Below are 17,817 nucleotides of genomic sequence, written 5' to 3'. Positions count from 1 at the left end.
ATTAGCACTGAGCTAAATGATTTGCAGCACATTGCTGAACTTCTGTTGGAACAGAAGAAAGAGAGAGGAAGGGAAGGAATTGAAGAAGTTGAAACACTCCTTTCCTTCTCAGTAGGATTTCCAAATCAAATTAATTAGGTTTAACAGCACGTGGGTCTGAACCCTTGAAGCAGCATCTGGAATTCAGAGGTTTATCCTCATCCTTATGCTCCTGTCTTCTCCATGCCCTCCTGGGAGCTGATGAGGCCTACTGCAGAGGGAACATCCCAACCCCAACAGGGGTGTCACAGCCATCTGTGCTGAGCAGGGTGTTGGGGAGTTGAGCCAGCCTAGTGGTAGCTATGAAAAGCTGCCTCTTCTCCAAGAGAAGCAAATGCAGGAGCAATTTTTTTTTTTTTTTTTTTTTTTTTTTTTTTTGTAAGGACAAAAATTAGTCTGGTGGTGTACTTGCCTGCAATGGAAAATAGCATAGCAATACTAGCATCTAGAGAGACCATAGTGTTTAGAATGTAACGATGCAAGAAACTCCTCTAAGCAGCTGAAAGCACCTAAGCAGAGATGTTAAAATAATAGGTGCAGTTCTGCCTGATATTTAGAAGCTTTGAACCAGTGATGAAAGAGAGGTCATATTTTCAGGAACAAATACAATAAAGGGTGCACCTCCAAAAGGAATCAGAGAATTGCTTGGGTTGGAAGGAACCTTGAAAATCACCTCGTTACAACCCCCTGCCATGGGCAGGGACACCTTCCACTGTCCCAGGCTGCTCCAAACCCCATCCAACCTGGCCTTGGGCACTTCCAGGGATCCAGGGACAGCCACAGCTGCTCTGGGCACCCTGTGCCAGGGCCTTTAATTTAAAATTATTCCTCTTTGTCCTAATCATAGAATATGTCAAAACAGAGGGATCCCATAAGGATCATCAAGTCCAACTCCATGCTTCTCACTGTACTACCTAAAACTAAACCACATGACTAAGGAAGCTGCACTAGCTGAAGCTGAGCCTCCTCTAGAACAAGATGAAGAGCTTCTTATTGTATTGTGATAAGTTTCCTCAAGGAAATAATTGTTCATAGTCATGGCAATCCCAGCAGTGGGTGTTTGCCCTGCCTGCCCGAGCAGAGCTGGTGGTGGCAGGGCCACAGCCGAGGAGTTGGCAGAAGGCAGTTTAGACACAGATCATCATTTTGGTTTGATTTTCTGCAACATCCCTGGGAGTTATTGCACTAAATTAGTCCTCAGGGCTGCAGGTCCCCAGAGGACAATTCCAACCCAGCAGTTTGTTCCTAGCAGGGCTCAGCTGCGTGATTGCGTTACCGTTACCGCAGCCTAATGAATTACAATGCACGAGCGGGGCGGGCGTGTGCCACTGGCTGTGCCTTTCAGCTGGGACATCACTCCCTTATCTTGTGTTTGCCACGCCACCCTGTATCAGCAGAGCTCTAACTTGCTGTTAGATGTGCTGCTGGTGTGCTGGAGCTGGACTGAAGGGCCATAAGAGCAAGAGGAGAGAGAGGCACAGTGGGTCACACAAGGTCACCTGGCTTGGTGACCAGCAGTGGACACCAGGAAGAGGGTGAGAGGAACATGCAATGCTGCTTCCCAGCAGTGCTCTCTCCTTCTTAATGGTTTGGCTCAATGATCTTAAGGTTTCTTTCCCTTGTAAGTATTGAATGGCTGCAATAAAGTCTCTATAGAGCCTTCCCCATGCTGAACAACCCCAACTCTCTAAGCCTTTCCTCATAAGAGAGATGCTCCAGAACCCTCTGAGCAGTTTTTGGTCCTCCTTCTGGGACACCTTCATCATCTTCAAAGAATCCTAGAACAATTTGGTTTGGGAGGGACTTTAAAGATCATCCTGTTCCACCCCCTGCCATGGGCAGGGACACGTTCCCCTATCCCAGGTTGCTCCAAGCCCCATCCAGCCTGTCCTCAGACACTTCCAAGGATCCAGGGGCAGCCACAGCTGCTCTGGGAAACTTGTGCCAGGGCCTCCCCACCTTCACAGGAAGAATTTCTTCCTAACATCTGATCTAAATCTCCCCTTTTTAAGTTTAAAACCATTCCCCCTTGTCCTAGCCCTACCTGCCTGTGTAAAAAGTCACTCTTGTTTTTATAAGCACTCTTTAAGTACTGGAAGTCAGCTGTGAGGTCTCCCTGGAGCCTCTTTTCTCCAGTTTCCCCAGCCTGTCTCCAGAGCAGAGGGGCTCCAGCCCTCAGAGCATCTCCATGGCCTCTTCTGGACTCAATTCAGCAGGCCCATGTCTTTGGTATTGCTTTGGTATTGGTGTTGCTTTGGTAGCTGATGGTGCGATTTATTTATTTTCACCCAACATGTGAGGAAGGTCTTCATTGTGGGTGCAGGCATGGGGTGTGGGACAGGTCACAGAGAAAGAATGCACGAGCCATCCCCAGGGCAGAAAGCCAGAGAGGTGGACAACAAAACACCTCATCAGTGTTTCACCAGCCTCAAGGTGCCTTTTGGCAAAGGACTGCTCTCAGCATCTCCCCTTCGGCTGTGAGGAAACTCAGGTGGAAAGCGTCTGTAGCTGGACCTTCCCCTACCACAGACCTTACAGTAAACTTGTGGCCACCAGATCCTCCCGTGTGTGAGCCCTGCCACCCATAAGCCTGCCCTGCAGGGCTTCTCTCTCAGTGTCACACAGTGCAAAACACGGCTGACTACGTGATGCTGTGTCAGCCGGCCAGAATTGAGGGAAGGAAATACAGCGGCAGGTTCCTCTGCACTAGGAAACCGATCTGTTATTGAAATGGCTTTCTCTTTGGTGGAGCGTTTCCGGCACGGCTCCTCGGCACTGGAAATGGATTTATCCATCTACACCTTGTTTTCCAGCATGAGTTCACGGAGGTGTTGTCAGCAGTTGGTTGCTGGAGTGAAGAGGGTGTGAAATAACTTGTTTCTTTCTCGTGCTTTCCATCTTCAAGTATAAATGTGCCACTGGCTTGGAGTGAGCACCCAGGGCTTTGTGCTGCCAAATTGCTCCCCAAAGTATCTGGCAACTGAGCTCAGAGGTAAGGGCAGGCACAGGTTGGTACTTTCAGTGGGTATAAATGACAGGTTTTATGGCACCCACTGTCTCATACAATGTCATTCAATGAAACCTGGCCAAGTTGAAGAAGCCCACCTGTCACAGGGACATTCTTCTCTCTCTCTCAAGATTTTTCATAGAGATGCACAGAGAGAAGAAAGAGAAAACAATTTCTCTTTCTGCTCCTTGTTTTTCTCATGTGAAATGTGTTTAGAGACTGGTTTACTTGCTTAATTGGATTCTGGTGAGGATTGTTTGAGCCTGATGGCCAATCAGATCTACCTGTGTTTAACCTCTCCAGAACAAGGTCACGAGTTAGTAGTGAGTTAGATTTAGTAGTTAGAGCAAGTAAATTTGTAGTTTTAGTATCTTCCTTTATATAGTATATTAATGTATTATAAAATAGTTATAATAAAGATATCATTCAGCCTTCTGAACTAGAGTTAGACATCGTCATTTCTTCCCACTAGCTTCACCTGCATTTTACAATACCCAGCAGCACTTCAGTGGTGTGGTTGCATGGTTTGGTGACTTCCAGTTTTTGGCCAGGGCAAGTAGCCACCCTATCAGCAAAAGAGCATCTTCCACCCACTTCTTCTCCCTGCAAGCTCAAGCTGGGGACGTTGGCCCCGGCGACCTGGGAGGTAGCAACAAGCTGAAGCTCTGCAGGGCCTCCTGGCATGGTTAGTGTGTGAAGAAGTTGCCAACTTAAGATGTTTGGGCTCTTGTTGCAGAAACAATATTTCTGTCTGACCCCAGTTAGCAACTGATGTTTGCAAAATAAAGAAGTCAAGGCACTGTAAATACTTTCCATTCCGGCTCTTGTCTCAGCCCAAAATATTAGTATTAAAAATATTGCATCTATTATATGCGGCTAATATCTCTGCTGGCACATAAATCACCCAGAGATTTTTTATCTCCATAAAAAAAAAAAAGAAAAAAAAAAGTTACTGTGCTCTATTTTTGGTTATTTGTTAACTGTTTTGTTTCCATTTATTCCTACTGCAGCCACAGCAGTCTGTCTCCAAGGGACCATCTGTGGGAAAGAGAGTCCCTAGATTGATTCAGAAGGTGTCGGGGTCATTGACAGGCATGAAGGCGCTGAGTCTCTGCTCTTTCTCTGATAATGTCTTTATTTAGCGTGACAGCCTCCAGGGCACGAGTGGACAACAGGCTTCTTTCTTTCCTTTAAACTAACATTGCTCCAGCCATTCCCAGCATTGTGCAGATGCTATGGATCTTCCTAATTTCCTGGTTAAAGCTGGGGGTGCAGGTCCCCAAGCAGCAAGGGCCAACAGCTATGTGACATCAGAGCTGCAGAAGGTGGCCCAGATCTGTGCCTCCCCCAGGCAGTGTGTTCCTGTCCAAACTGACAAGTGAAAACTCATCCAAGAGAAATTAAGTTTTGGGAGTGAATCAGACCCTGGCACAGCTTAGCAATTCTGTGGGAGTGTTAGGGGTAGCATGAGAGAGGATGCAGGAGTGGGTTCAGGAGCAGAGAACTCCTCTTGTTGAAGGTGACCCTGCTCATTGCAGAGGGGGCTGGCTAAATTACCTGTAAAAGGCCCCTTCCATCTCAAACCATCTATAATTCTATGAACTCCTCTTTTGACGGTGCAACAGAGTAAAGTAAACATTCAGGAAACAGCTTAAGATTGTCACTGGATTGCAATAAATCAATTTCCAGATCAATCCTGGCTCCCAAATCTCTACATTAAATGCTATAGGCTGCTGCATCTTGTTTAAAGAATTTACTTCAATGTGTTTAATAAAGGATTCTGGCATACCTAAGTCTGAAGCATCTCTGCAACTTGGGTTGATGTTTTACTGGGTCCCTGTGTCGGAAGTAATTGCTTGCCATTGACTTTGGGTCATCTCATATGTCTGGACAGCTGTCAGGAGATCCTGTCAAATCTTGCCTTAGCTCCTACAGGGAAGACATTTATTTCTTCACTAGAAAGCACTGGTATAAATAGGATATGGAAAAAAAAAAAAAAAGAAACCCTAGGATGTCTCCTTACTGCAGGTCAAAGAGGCACAGGGGTCTAAAGGAAGACAGCTGAACACAAAGGCAGCAGGTGGGGGCTCATTGTACTATTTAGGATGTGTCTTGGGGGACAGGCCACAGAGGATGGTGGTGGGCTGTGTCTGTGCATCTTGGCGTGGGTTTAAAGTTTATATCTCTTGGAGGATTATCAGATCTCGGGTTAACTGATCAGCCTGGGTGTATTTTTAAAGGAGGCAGCCTGGAGTCTGAAGTATAAGCTCTTTTATTGCAAAGTAGTAAAAGATGATTCCATATTCATTCAAGCCACATTCTTACCAGTAGTCCAGGATCCGTTTGTGTTTGGGAAACATTGTGTACTGTGGTCGTGTCTTAATTTAAACTGTTTTGTCTAAACTGGACTCAGTTCCTTGTCACTGTGTTTTCCGATGGTTTTTATGTAATTTTTTGCAATCTTGTTTACAGTACACTGAGAATCCAACAACATAATTCCAAGTAATGTCATTTATGAAGAGAGTAATTTCCAAGCAATTTCTACATGAAATCGCAGCAGTGGTTTCTACACCAGTCGCAGCAGTCAGCCTTGAAGTCCAGAAGATGCCTTCCTAGCCCGTTGCCCATTCTGTGCAACAAGGGCCTCTATCTTGACATCCCTCATGATTTGTGGGAGATCCAGCAAAGCATTAAAAGAGCTGTTTCAGAGCTATCTTACATGCCATCTGTACTTGGGATATCTTTCCCAAGCTGGTGTTGCAAAACAGCTCCTTAAATTCCTCCTGAAGATTCATTTCCATGAAGCTTGGAAGAAAATAGCTGACTCAGGCAGCCTGTGCAGCCAAGCATTGCAGAGTGTGAGGGCTGTCCCTGGGCTTCAGCAGTAGTGAGGTTTGCTTTTCGGTGCTTTTGAGTCCATCCCAAGGGGTGTTGTGCCATGTCCCCTCAGCCCAGCAGCGCTGTCTCTGCTCCTGCAACACAGTCTGCAGGCTGGTGGGCCTGTGAGTGGGGTGGGAGAAGTTGGTCATTCATCCATTTGCTTGTGAGTCAGTGGGAATTTTGGATGTAAAGACACAGAGTCACACTAATACAACAGTGTGGGTTCAAAGGGACCTTTAAAGCTCATCCAGTCCCATCCCCTGCCATGGTTAGGGACATGTTCCACTAGACCATGGTTGCTCAGAGCCCTGTCCAACCCAGCCTTGAACGTTTTTGGGGGCAGGGCATCCATCACCTCTCTGAGCAGCCTGTGGTGGTCTTGTACAACCATCATTGTGAAAATCAGTGCTACCACGTTGGTTTATAGTGAGTCTAATTATGCTCTAGAGGTCCAGACTAAATCATCTCTAGCAAACAAAGGCAGATGTGGTGTCCAGGCCCAAAGGAAGGGTTGTCAGCAGTGACTGTACCTTGGGACCAAGGTGGTGGCAAAGAGCATTGTGCCCATGTAGGCGACTCACATGAGGGTTTCATAATGCTTTTCCCAGCAGCCAGAGACTCTGAGCCTCATCACAAACGTCTCTCCCCCCACAGCATTGTTTTGGTTGGCTGTGGTTGTCTTCTGGCATTCATTGTATGTTTGTAAAGATGCATACGTGTAAGACTTAAAGTATGCACTTCATCTCAGCTGTTCAAAGATGGTTTTAAATCTTGATCACCACCATTTTGACAGGTGGACTTTCTACACTTCCAAGATGCCATGTCTGTCCAGATGACATGGGCTCAGTCTAGCAGTTGGGGTGGTCTCTACCCCTGGTGACAGAAAGGCATGAAAGAAGTGTGAATAATTTCATTTCTGTTTTCAGGAGTGAACATGACATCTTGTTCCCTTCTCATCTGAGAAAAATGCAAACAAAAATGAAACTGGAGCCAAGTGAAACCAGTTTGAGAGAGAAAGCCAAAGGGAAAACACAACACGAATCCTGTGTTCTTCATCCTTGGAGCTGGTGGCTATTGCATTCTGTGGGGTTTTGAGGTTTTTGATTAAATTGTGTGGAACCATCAAGCTTATTCAAGTGTTTCCCATTCTCAGCCATAGCAAGGATAGAAAATGGCCAGGGCTGGGCTGTGAGGCTCCCTGCATCAAAGCAGTACTGAGTTATCATTATCCATGCATGTGAAACATCAGAGTGCCTTTGATGGAGGTAGGCTTGCTGAAGAGTACTTCTGGGGGAAGTCAGGCCTCTAGAATAGAAAATCAGACCTTTTTCCTCATTATATCAATGACAGTATTCCCCAGACCTCTTGGTACCTACCTCTTGGTAGTTTTAGATGCAATAAAATTCCATCCCGTCCTAACTGGGATCCTTCAGTCCCTCCATATTGGACCACAACATCTCTTAAACACTCAAAACCAGTGATGATGGATGTTTCTGACCACAGCAGTACTGCCATGCCCAAATCTCTCCAGCAGTGCGTGCTTTGGGATACCAGTCCAATTGTTTGTGGTCTGGCTGGAATATGCTTAGTTCAGAAAGACTGGGCCTGGAGACACGAGTTTGTTCAGGAGATGTTTCAGAGGATTTTGCTTTTTCCTGCCCTTTCCCTCTTCAGGCTGTTTCCTGGGCAGCTAGCTAGTACAGCCAGAAACAACCCACATGCTAAATTGAGAATTTTACTCTTTTGGTGGTGACTCTAAGAGGGTACCTTCTTAACTGCCCTCCCTCAGTGGAAAATTGTGTTGAGATTTTCGGAAAGAAGATGAGAGAGGTGGCCTGACATCCCACAGTGAGCCCCACCAATCCTCCATTTGCAGGAGAAGCTGCTGAGTTCCTTGGGGATGCTCTGCTCCCCCAGCCTTGAGGGGTGTCATGGATAAGAGGGATCTGGGGTCATTATGGGAATGGGAGGTCCCACAGAGTCCATTCCTGCAGTAGATCCTGGAAGTGTCCCAAGGATGGGGATGGATGGGGCTTGGAGCACCCTGATGTAGTGGAAGGTGTCCCTTCCCATGGCAGGGAGGTGGAGTGGAATGATCTTTAAGATCCCTTCCAAACCAAACCAAAGATTCTGTGATCTTAATCCATCCTTTGCAACAACTGTTGCTAATTAGTAGCAGGAGTTTTAATAGCAAAGCTGATCATGAGATACTTCTAAGATTTAGAATTATATTCCTGATCCTCACACAGAGATGAGACCCTGCCCAAGCAGACAAAAGGGTGCAGAGTAACTTACTGTCTGTCAAATGCAGTGAGGAATGTGTTCCTTCAAGCACCAGAAGGATGCAAGGAGTGGAGAAGGTTGCCTGAGTGTCTGCAAGTCCATTTTAGCTGTTAATTACTGAGTGGCCCTGGCTATGCCCACCAGGTATTCTGCTCTGCACAAAAGCAGGACTAAATCAGAATTTCAGCTCTGGAAGGAGCTTGTGGTGTCCTGGAGGGTTTGTGCCCTGGGGAAGTTGGCTGAGATTGAGGGCAAGTATCCAGGCAGGTTCTCCAAAGGCAGGAACCAGCATTTGCAGAGACCTGGTCCCTCAGTCCCAGGATGGGATTTCAGTCTGTTTGGCCATACAAGGTGCTCTGCATCGTGGGGGTGAGTGTCTTAAGTGCCACTGGAAATGTGTAGAATCTCAGAATTGTTTAGGTGGGGAAAGATCTCTTTGACTATCGAGTCCAGCCATTCTTCCAGCACTGTCCAGCCCACCACTGAGCCATGTCCCCAGATGCCACATCCACACAGCTTTTAAATCTCTCTAGGGATGGGGACTCCACCACTGCCCTGGACAGCTGTGCCAGGGCTGGACAGCCCTTTCAATTGAGGAATTTCCCCAATATCCAATCTAAACCTCACCTGGCACAGCTTGAGGCCATTTCCTCTTGTCCTGTCCCTTGTTCCCTGAGAAAAGAGCCCGACACCCATGTGGCTGCATCCTCCTGTCAGAGCCAGAAGGTCCCTCCTGAGCCTCCTTTTCTCCAGACTGAGCCACCTGAGCTCCCTCAGCTGCCCCTCATGGGACCAGTGCTCTTATGTACCTGCTCACCTCTCAGTGTTTGTAGGAATTGCTTACCCAGATCTCTGTGCAGCCACCAGGAGAATGCAGGCCCACATTGTCCTCCAGTTCCCCACATGCCAGACAAATGGTGGGGGCTCTCAAAAGACTCATCTCACTCATGGGGATATGGGCAAGGCTGACACGACAAGAGCAACTGTGTTTTAGACTACAGCTGTCCACGTGTCTAGAGTTATTTTCCCCTGACTTGTGCCTTCCTGCTCCTTTCCTTGGGAGAAAACTATGTAGTAAAATCTTGCAGGAATCATGTATTTCTGAGCACGTAGGCTGGTAATCACCGAGACAGCTGAAGCCTCAGATTTGTTTGCGTAGGCTTCTCCAACAGAATAGACATTTGTCAGATATAAATTCTGTTGAAAGGTATCTCATTTAGTTAATTAAATAAAAAAAAAATGGGTGGAGAAACAATAGCAGAAGCAATAGCATCCTATTTCCAGCTTGGCAGCCCTGACTGTCTCCCCTTGGTTTTGAGGACTTTTGCAATTTCTTTGTGACTCTCAATGTCTCTTTAGTTTCCATTTTGTCCAATGGCCAAATCCCACTGAAGTCAGGGGGAGTTTTGAACTGAATTGGAATTTTGCCTTTGAAGTGAAAATAGTTATTTAATGTTAAATGGAGTCAAGAGATAAGAAACCATTGTACTGCCCAGATGCTTTTACTTGCAGCTGAATTATGGTTCTCTGCAAGGCACTGCATCCTTATGGCTAAGGATGAGTAGAGGGGGACAGAGGAAGGATTTCCCAGTAACTGCAGCATTTTTCTGGGGTGAATTTTTGCTTTACTTGGAGGTGTTGCTGTGTGATTCAGGCTTCAGCTTCCTCCCTTCAGCATCTCAAAAGAAAGCCCGGGCTGGGAGGTGCATTTGGGTGCTTCCCTGGCCTGGTTCCCTGGGATTGGCACGTCACTCCAAGACACCATCTTGGGACATCACCTTAAGCTGCCATCTGAGCACCTACAGTGTTGCCTTTGAACAAGCACAAGGCTGTTTCCAACAACCCACAGTGGGAATGTGGCAGGACACCCAGGTCCCCATTTTGTCCTTTCCTGGGGCTCTCTGTGTCCCCAGCACCTTGGTCACACCTGAGAGCAAGCATGGGTCGTCCCAGCCTCCCAGGTTTTGAGATGCTGTGCAGTCCAGAAAGGTTTCAGATCTGAGCCCTGTTCTCCCTGCTTTGGCTCTTCTTCCCTGCAGATCCTATTTCTTCTTGGCTTTTCTTCTTCGCTGGGGTGTTGGGAAGATAAAAGCACACAACGAGTCTTTGCCTGAATGCTGGATGATTGTCTAGACCCCTGACTGCTGCCAAGTCACAGACATTGCTCCTTGTTTGCCATTCTCCTTCCTTTGCCTTTTATTTCTTGCAAATTTTTCCCCAAAACTTTTTTAAGTCTTAGTGTTTTCACTCTTTGGCCAGTGACTGCAGAGCTTTGGTCTGTGTTTGTTCTGCTCCTTGCCATGGGGACATCACCTTTTGGCTGTCCTGTGGAGGGGCAGGGCTGCCTGCTCTCCCCCATCCTATTGCAAGAGCCCCAAAATGAACAATCTTGCACATTCCACATTGGCTTGACTAGGTGGTTTTTTTAACCATAAACCTTTTTTTCATTCATAGCTCTTAAACATTAAGGGTTTAGTTTGTAATACGTCTTTAGAAAGAAAAACTGTCCCTGTGTGCATGTCTTGCAGGAATTTATGGCCAAGTTTGGTTCCCAGCTCATTTCCAGGCACTTTCCCTTGCTTCTGAAATTATACCCATGTCTTTGTGCAACTTCTGTTATTTCTGTGCAATATTTACAAATTAAAGTAGCAAGCTGACTGGCTTATAAGCCAAGACTTGAAGTGCAACCAAACAGTTAAATTCAGTTGTCTGAGAGAAGAGCAAAACCACAGAACGCAAAACTCTTGCGCACTTGGGCCTGTGAGGGCTTAGTACCAGATAAGGTTTTTAACTAACTTTTATTTTGACATTCCCCTTTTAATAAGCATTGCTCTTTACAAAGCGGTTTATGTGATTGCATTACTGAGAGGAAACAAAGAAATGCCAGGAAAACTTGATGTGGAGAATCTGTACTCATAAAATGCTTGTAGGCTCCAGCAAACAGGAAAGCTTTTCGAATCTCCGTTTTGGGGTTTTTTTTCCTTTTTTTTAATTCCCTGCCATTCAGTTTGCAAGGAAAAAAAAAAAAAAACAACACACACTGAATATCTCAGAAAACCAGATCTGGTTGTCTGAGAGTAAACACAAATTCTTCCAGTGCCATGAACAAGCCTCTTCGTCCTGCATTTGTTAAACACGAGCCCTCACTCTTTATGGTTAAAAGCCAATTGGCCTCAGAAAATAGATTTTGACTCCTGGGGATGCCAAGGAATACAGATTCCGTGGGCAGATGGCTTTGGCAGGCAGGGTTGGAGACTGCTGACCATTGAAATGTATTTGTGAATGGTTGCTTCCTTCATCCGAGCTCCCTTAGCTGAGCAGTGCCAGTGATGAAAATAAAACTAATTGCTGTGGGATGGGTTTAAAGTAAGCACTGCTATTTATCCAGATTGGGGTGGGGGTTTGGGATAAGGAGTGAGGTTGACCAGGGGTTTTATCATGGCTACAGAACTAATACGGGGACAAACCACTGTGATCACCACGGCACTCAAAGTTGTTTCCTTGTTTTTGGGGCTGATAATGGGGAGATGTCCTGTGTCTAGCACTGCTCCCAGCAGCCTTTGTAAAGGCTAGGCATTAAAACACCCCACGAGCTCTCAGAGCCAAGACCAGTATCAAAGAAGCAGCAGGCAGGGGATGCCAGCATGCCTAGGGTGGCCATGCTTAAGACCCAGCCCTGGAGAAGGCAGCCAGTGCCAGGACCATCTCCATCTTAGGTGCATCCTGGATGAGGGCATTCCGGCTCTGCCTTCTCCACTGGGGACAGCCACGCTGCAGCCTGTTTGGAAATCTGAGATGCCTGAGACTGCCAAAGCATTTCTTCCATTCAACTCTTGTTTTTTTGGGGATTTGCCATCTCCGCTACCGGTTACAGCCAGCACTCAGGGGCTTGCTCACTTTTTCTGAGATGTTGTAGTCTCTTGAGTAAACCCTTTGGGGGCAGTTCCTCCTCTCTGTGGCTGTTGGATTTCCATGTTATCCATTTGGAGCTCTGTACACATAGGCCTCTCTCTGGAGAGAGGCCTCTCTCTGGAGGTTGTGGTCCTGCATGCCATGCCCTCCATGATGCCAGAGCCAAGTGCGGTCCTCTTTTCATCCATGCGTGTGTCCTGTCCTGGTGTAGTAGTGCTGACGGATATGTAATAAAATAAGGCCAAACAAAACCATTTGGTGTGGGCAGATTACCAACTTACTTAGTATCTTGCATCTTAGTTACTTTTTTTCCACTTAGAAATCCCTGATACACTTAAACTAGCTCACTGCAAACCCAGGCAACAGTGTGCCGTGTTGACAGGCAAGAGGAGAAGGTGATGCTGTAGGCCAGGTGTATCAGGAGCTCTAAAGCCTTTAGAAAAACAATATCTCCTGGTATTTCTTGCCTACCTGACTTGCTGCTGCTGTTTTTCCTGGTTAGTGTGGAAGTAGCACAGAAACCTGAGAGAATCTAACACAAAAACCTGGGAGAATTTTTTCCTGGGAACCAAAGTCATGTTGTCCAACTTCACAAAAACTTTCAGCTGAAATCTGACTGTCACTGAAAGAAATTTAGAGGCATGAGTTGTTACATGACAAGAAATCACCTCCCCATTTGTCATCCCCCTGCCAAGGGCCCAGCTGTTTGGTGGAACAGATGTGTTGGCCCAACAGAACCACGAAGGAATGAGTGAACTTCCTTTGACTTTCTTCCACATTTTTTTTTTTAATACTCTGTCATTCAGTTTCCAAAATAAAAAACGAACTAAACAACCAAACCAAAAAACCTGTTTGGTTTCCAGCTAACAGGAGTTAAAATTTTCTATTTTCTGCAGCCAGCTGACTTCTCAATGACTTTCTTTGACTTTCCAGGCGACAGCAGAGACTTCCCAGCGGGAACAAGTCTCAGCAGCACACGGATCATCAGCAGGGTGGCACCAAGCATAACAGGGACCACCAGAAACTCTACCAAGGAGGCCAGGCCCCTCACTCCTCGGGCAGGACGGGCCACCATGGCTACAGCCAGAACCGGAGATGGCACCACAACCAGAAGCACTCGCCCAACGACAAAGAGACGCACAGAAACGCCAAAGAGACTGAGAATCTGAAAATCGAGGACAGCTCCGTGTGCACGGCGCACGTCCCCGCCGAGGCGCCCCGAGGCCCCGAGGCCGTGGAGAAGCAGTCCCAGCAGGGCGTCCCCGAGCCCGAGACCAAGCGGAAAGACAGCGTCCACGAGCGTGCTGGGGACAGACCCAAGATCAATTTGCTTCAGTCTTCTAAAGACAGGCTGAGGAGGAGACTAAAAGAAAAGGTATTATTTCTTGGGTTTCTCTTTTTCTGCGGGTCTGGCCGATGGCCGATCTCCATACAAAGGGTGGGGTGAGCTCAAGGGACCTTTTCATCAATGAAATTCAGCTTACCTTAATCCCCCAGTGTCAGCAATTCACTCGAGGTGTCCTTGTGCTTCTTCAGGAAGCCTTTTATTGAAAGAATTGAGGCTCTGAGCTTGACTTCTTAGGTGAGGTTGCTACCAGCTTGAGCTCTCCATGGACTGGGAGCTCTCCCCTTTTCCTTGAGGGAAGGCTGGTGCACACATGAGCTCCCTCCTGGTCTGAAGAGCTCAGTCACTTTTCAAAAAAACATGTAAAAAAGGCAGTTTGTCTCTGCAACTACAGAGCTAAATCCCAAACTTTGACTCTAGTTGGACTCCGCTGCTTTAAAGCTGATATCCATTTATCTCTGACTCTAGCTGGACACCGCTGCTTTAAAGCTGATATCTATTTATCTCTGCAATGAATTGAAATGCCCTTATCTCCCCCCTTCCTTCCAACAACCCAACAATAACAAAAGTAGTGCACGCAACTGACGGAGGAGAAATCCTTTTTGGAAACAATATTCAGCCACAGATTTCTGAGGAATTTGGAGATGATATCTCCATTTGCCCCCTGTGAAACTCAGATTCTTTCTCTTGAGATTCTTCTGTCAGACTGTAAGAAGCATCCATGGTGTTATCTCTAATGAGATTTCCAAAATACAGAGCAAAAATAACCTGAACATATATAATTCCACGGGAGTGCATGTTGGAAATGTATACCTTTGAATGCATGAGCATTTACTATTTCTGGATGTGGCATGAGGGGGAGTAAGAGATTTTGTTAGTTATTTTTGTGTTCTTTAAAGAAATGGGAGTATAGTAGAGACTTTCAGAGTATTCATTTTAGTGCTCTTCTCAGAAATTTAGAGTCTTGTAAAATTAAAAATTTCATCAGCACCCACTCTTGGGTGGGTGTTGTCAACATAACCAGTCTCTTGATGGGAGGTTTGGACAACTCCCTTGGGGACTGGATTTCCTACAGGTTTGTATTATATAAGATTGAGCTGGAGGGGTAGAAGAGACCAAACCAGAACAAGCAGGATGCATACCTAACACTGAGAAAAAAGGAACAAATACATACTAAAATGTTGAAAAGAAACAATAATTTCTGTGGTAGTGATGGGAAGTGAAAAGTATAACAGGCAAGAGATGGAAAAGTCGAGAGTCTTTTGAATGCTGGGGCCATGTGACTTCTTTTATCTCAATTTACGTAATGAAGTGTATATATTAAAAATATATTTTTATAGAGATATATCTATTTATATGTATATATTTTATATAAAATATGTATAGAAAATATATTTTTATGGGATTGTTGTCTGAAGATTTTGCAAACATCAGTGCACTTTCTAAAGAGAAGCAAAAAAATGCCCATTATAATGATGTTAGAGACACCAGAAACTGGTCCAAGATGCCAAAGGCTGTCAGATGTGATCATACTTTGGCATCCTGGCTCAGGACCCTCAAGGACATCTTCTCCTTGAGCTGAGGGACAGGACTTTGGGATTGAGTGGTGTGGGAAATGAAGAAAGGGGACATTCCTGGGGCAGGATGCATGCGCTTATGCTTTCCAATGCTGAGGTTATACAACTGTGCCACTAAAAATTGCTTTGTATTTTCTCTTTCTGTTTATGTCCTCCCAATCCCCTTCCCCTTTTGCTGTTTGTGCAAGGACATGGGCTGATAATATCTGTTTTTTCCTTGTGTAACAGACGCCTTGTCTTTCCCTTTTCACGGACCAGGACGAAGTCACGGTGGAAACCACCGACCCTGAAAAGAATAAAATGGACAAATTAATTGAAATTCTCAACAGCATGAGGAACAACAGCAGTGACGTTGACTCCAAGCTCACCACCTTCATGGAGGAGGCCCAGAACTCCACCAACTCTGAGGAGATGCTGGGGGAGATAGTTAAGACCATCTACCAGAAAGCGGTGACAGACCGCAGCTTTGCTTCCACAGCAGCCAAGCTCTGTGACAAAATGGCCCTTTTCATGGTGGAAGGAACCAAATTCCGGAGTCTGCTCCTCAACATGTTGCAGGTAATGAGATAAAGTTAGTTGTCCAGATGCCTGTAGCATCATCTCAATTGGTCTTACCATTTATTTGGAGCTGAGCTGTTACCAAATTCCTTTTGAACCCAATTGACGAGTTCAGAGTGGACCTTTGGTTTTGTCTGTGCACATCTTTAATGGTTACCAGAGATAATGTGACACTGAGGGCGTTATCAAGGTACTCTTCATTCCCATTTCATGAACTCTGCATGGAACTGTGGCATCTCACACCAGGGCCTGTCTGAGTAATGAGTCAGCAGCATCTCCTTGAGGCAGCATCGCCATGGCATGAAAAGAAATGAACTGGGAGGGTCTCTCAGTGTAGGCTGTTGGAGTGGAGCTCAGCACCAGCGGCACCAAGACAAGTCTCTGATGGTCTTAGACACCAGGATGGTCCCTGAGCAGGCTTTAGGCTGCACCACCTGGCTGAAGGGCTTGATTCTGGTTTCTGATTGCAAACAGAACTAAAATAATGGCGTATTTTCTCGTTATTCTGGATGACTTGTTTATTGATAAGTGGAGAACTGGTTGGTTGTTCTGCTCCAAAACCATCAGTGACAGCAAAGTTGCGGAGGGGAGGAAAAAGCAGCGGCTCTGATCACTGGTCCATGAGGTTAATGGTTGGACTTGGTGGTCTTGGAGATCTTTTCCAGCCTGGGTGATTCTATAATAATGTTGGATGATGAGAAAAAAGGGCTAGGCTCAACTGCCCATGGTCTGCTGGGAGGAGTGTGTTTTACTGCAGTGCCACCTTCAGAAAGGGCAGTTGTTTTCTGGGAGAGTGTCACATGCACCTCCAATTTTCTGCCTCTGGAGACAGAGTTGAAACCATGAATTTCCATCCTTAATTTAAGGTGCATTTCTATGTGGCTGTTCCCTCACACACCATCTGTGGGACATGCAGAGTTCAGTTTTCATTTCTCTGCTCTCCATACAAGTCTGTAGCTCAGCACCTCTCCAGTTTTTGACTCATCTTCTTGTTCTTCTTGCTGCTGTTGTTGGAGATGCTCTCTTGGATGCTGTGGCTGGCTGTACCTTGAGCTGACTTTGGGGTAACACAGCAAGCAGGGAAATAAGGAGTAATATAAAATAGTGAAAATCAGCATCAGATAATTCTGCACAGTGACTGGTCCAGCTTTGCTTCTCTCATTGCTCCGCGTGCACGTCAAACACATCTCTCCCCATGCCCACTCCCCCCTGCAAAGCCCTCGGCCAGCACACACATCTGCCCATTACCTGTACCAGGTGGTGATTTTTTCCAGATGAGTATTTCCAAAGGGAATATCAATCAGAATGAGGGAAATTGCAGACAGAATCAGTCCTAGAATTAGCAGCAAGGGGCTGGAGGGAGATCTAAACCTTTTGTGAATCCCGTTCTTCCCATACCATGTCACTCTTGAATCTTTCCCTGTTAGGCTGAGCAATCTGAGAAATCCAGACTAAAGCCCAGGAATGATGGCCAGAGAGCAGCAGGGTGTTAGCCCACAATTGATGCTGATGGCAGTGCTGGGTTAGGGAGGACTCTTCCAGTTTGCTTTTTTCTCTTGCCCCAGCAATTCCACCCATGCAAACAGACCCAGTAAACTGATTTATACTGCAGCATCCTGTGCAAGACTGAGTGGCTTCCCATTCAGTTCTTCCTAACATGAATGTAGGATAAATAATATATCTCCTATCTCCAGAGAGACTCAAAGTGCTTCTCAGGAATGTGTTGCCAGTCACAGTGTGATGGGAGCGTTCCGGAGAGCTGAAGTGCAAAGAGGGAGCGGGGTGTGCGGGTGACCGAGTTCATGTGCCGAGAAATATGCAAAAGGGATTTGTTCAGCCCCAAACTGCACATCTTTTATAAATGTCTTGACGGGCAAAAGGTGACAGATCACTACAGGTCAAAAGCAAAGTGCTGTGTGAAATTGAATAATTTAACATTTCCTTTCTGATAGTAAAGGATTTTGACTTCCTCCAAGCACTGTTTCGTTTTCCAAACAAAGCAATCAGATGCACCCAAAGTAATTCATAAATACTTCTGTCAAGCGCCCTAAACCAGGAATATTTTGAGGTATTCAGGTCTGATAGCCCTGGCTGGAGAGCCAGGTATGAGGCATGAAAGAGTCATTGCAGCTGCCTTGGTGTGAAATAAAGGGGTTGATTATCAATATCAATATGGTATGTTGGAACTGATATGATGTATTATCAGCATTAAGAAT

At 46.0% G+C, this 17,817-nt stretch overlaps 1 protein-coding gene across 5 annotated transcripts in view; it reads left to right on the top strand.

Annotated features, from left to right (window-relative positions):
• CTIF (cap binding complex dependent translation initiation factor) overlaps positions 1-17,817 on the top strand; it is a 150,943-nt gene that overhangs the window by 94,005 nt on the left and 39,121 nt on the right. For 4 of the 5 annotated variants that reach the window (XM_053932114.1, XM_053932115.1, XM_053932112.1 and 1 more), the window contains 2 exons: positions 13,055-13,496; positions 15,272-15,601. In XM_053932114.1, coding sequence (XP_053788089.1) covers positions 13,055-13,496; positions 15,272-15,601 — 772 coding nt within the window. The remainder of the gene's footprint in view (positions 1-13,054; positions 13,497-15,271; positions 15,602-17,817) is intronic. The other variant, XM_053932113.1, reaches the window with a different exon arrangement.

This window comes from Vidua chalybeata, chromosome Z (assembly GCF_026979565.1).
Source record: "Vidua chalybeata isolate OUT-0048 chromosome Z, bVidCha1 merged haplotype, whole genome shotgun sequence".
Classification (NCBI taxonomy): Eukaryota; Metazoa; Chordata; class Aves; order Passeriformes; family Viduidae; genus Vidua; species Vidua chalybeata.
The sequence above is the reverse complement of the archived record's forward strand: the minus strand, read 5'-3'. Positions and strand labels throughout refer to the sequence as shown.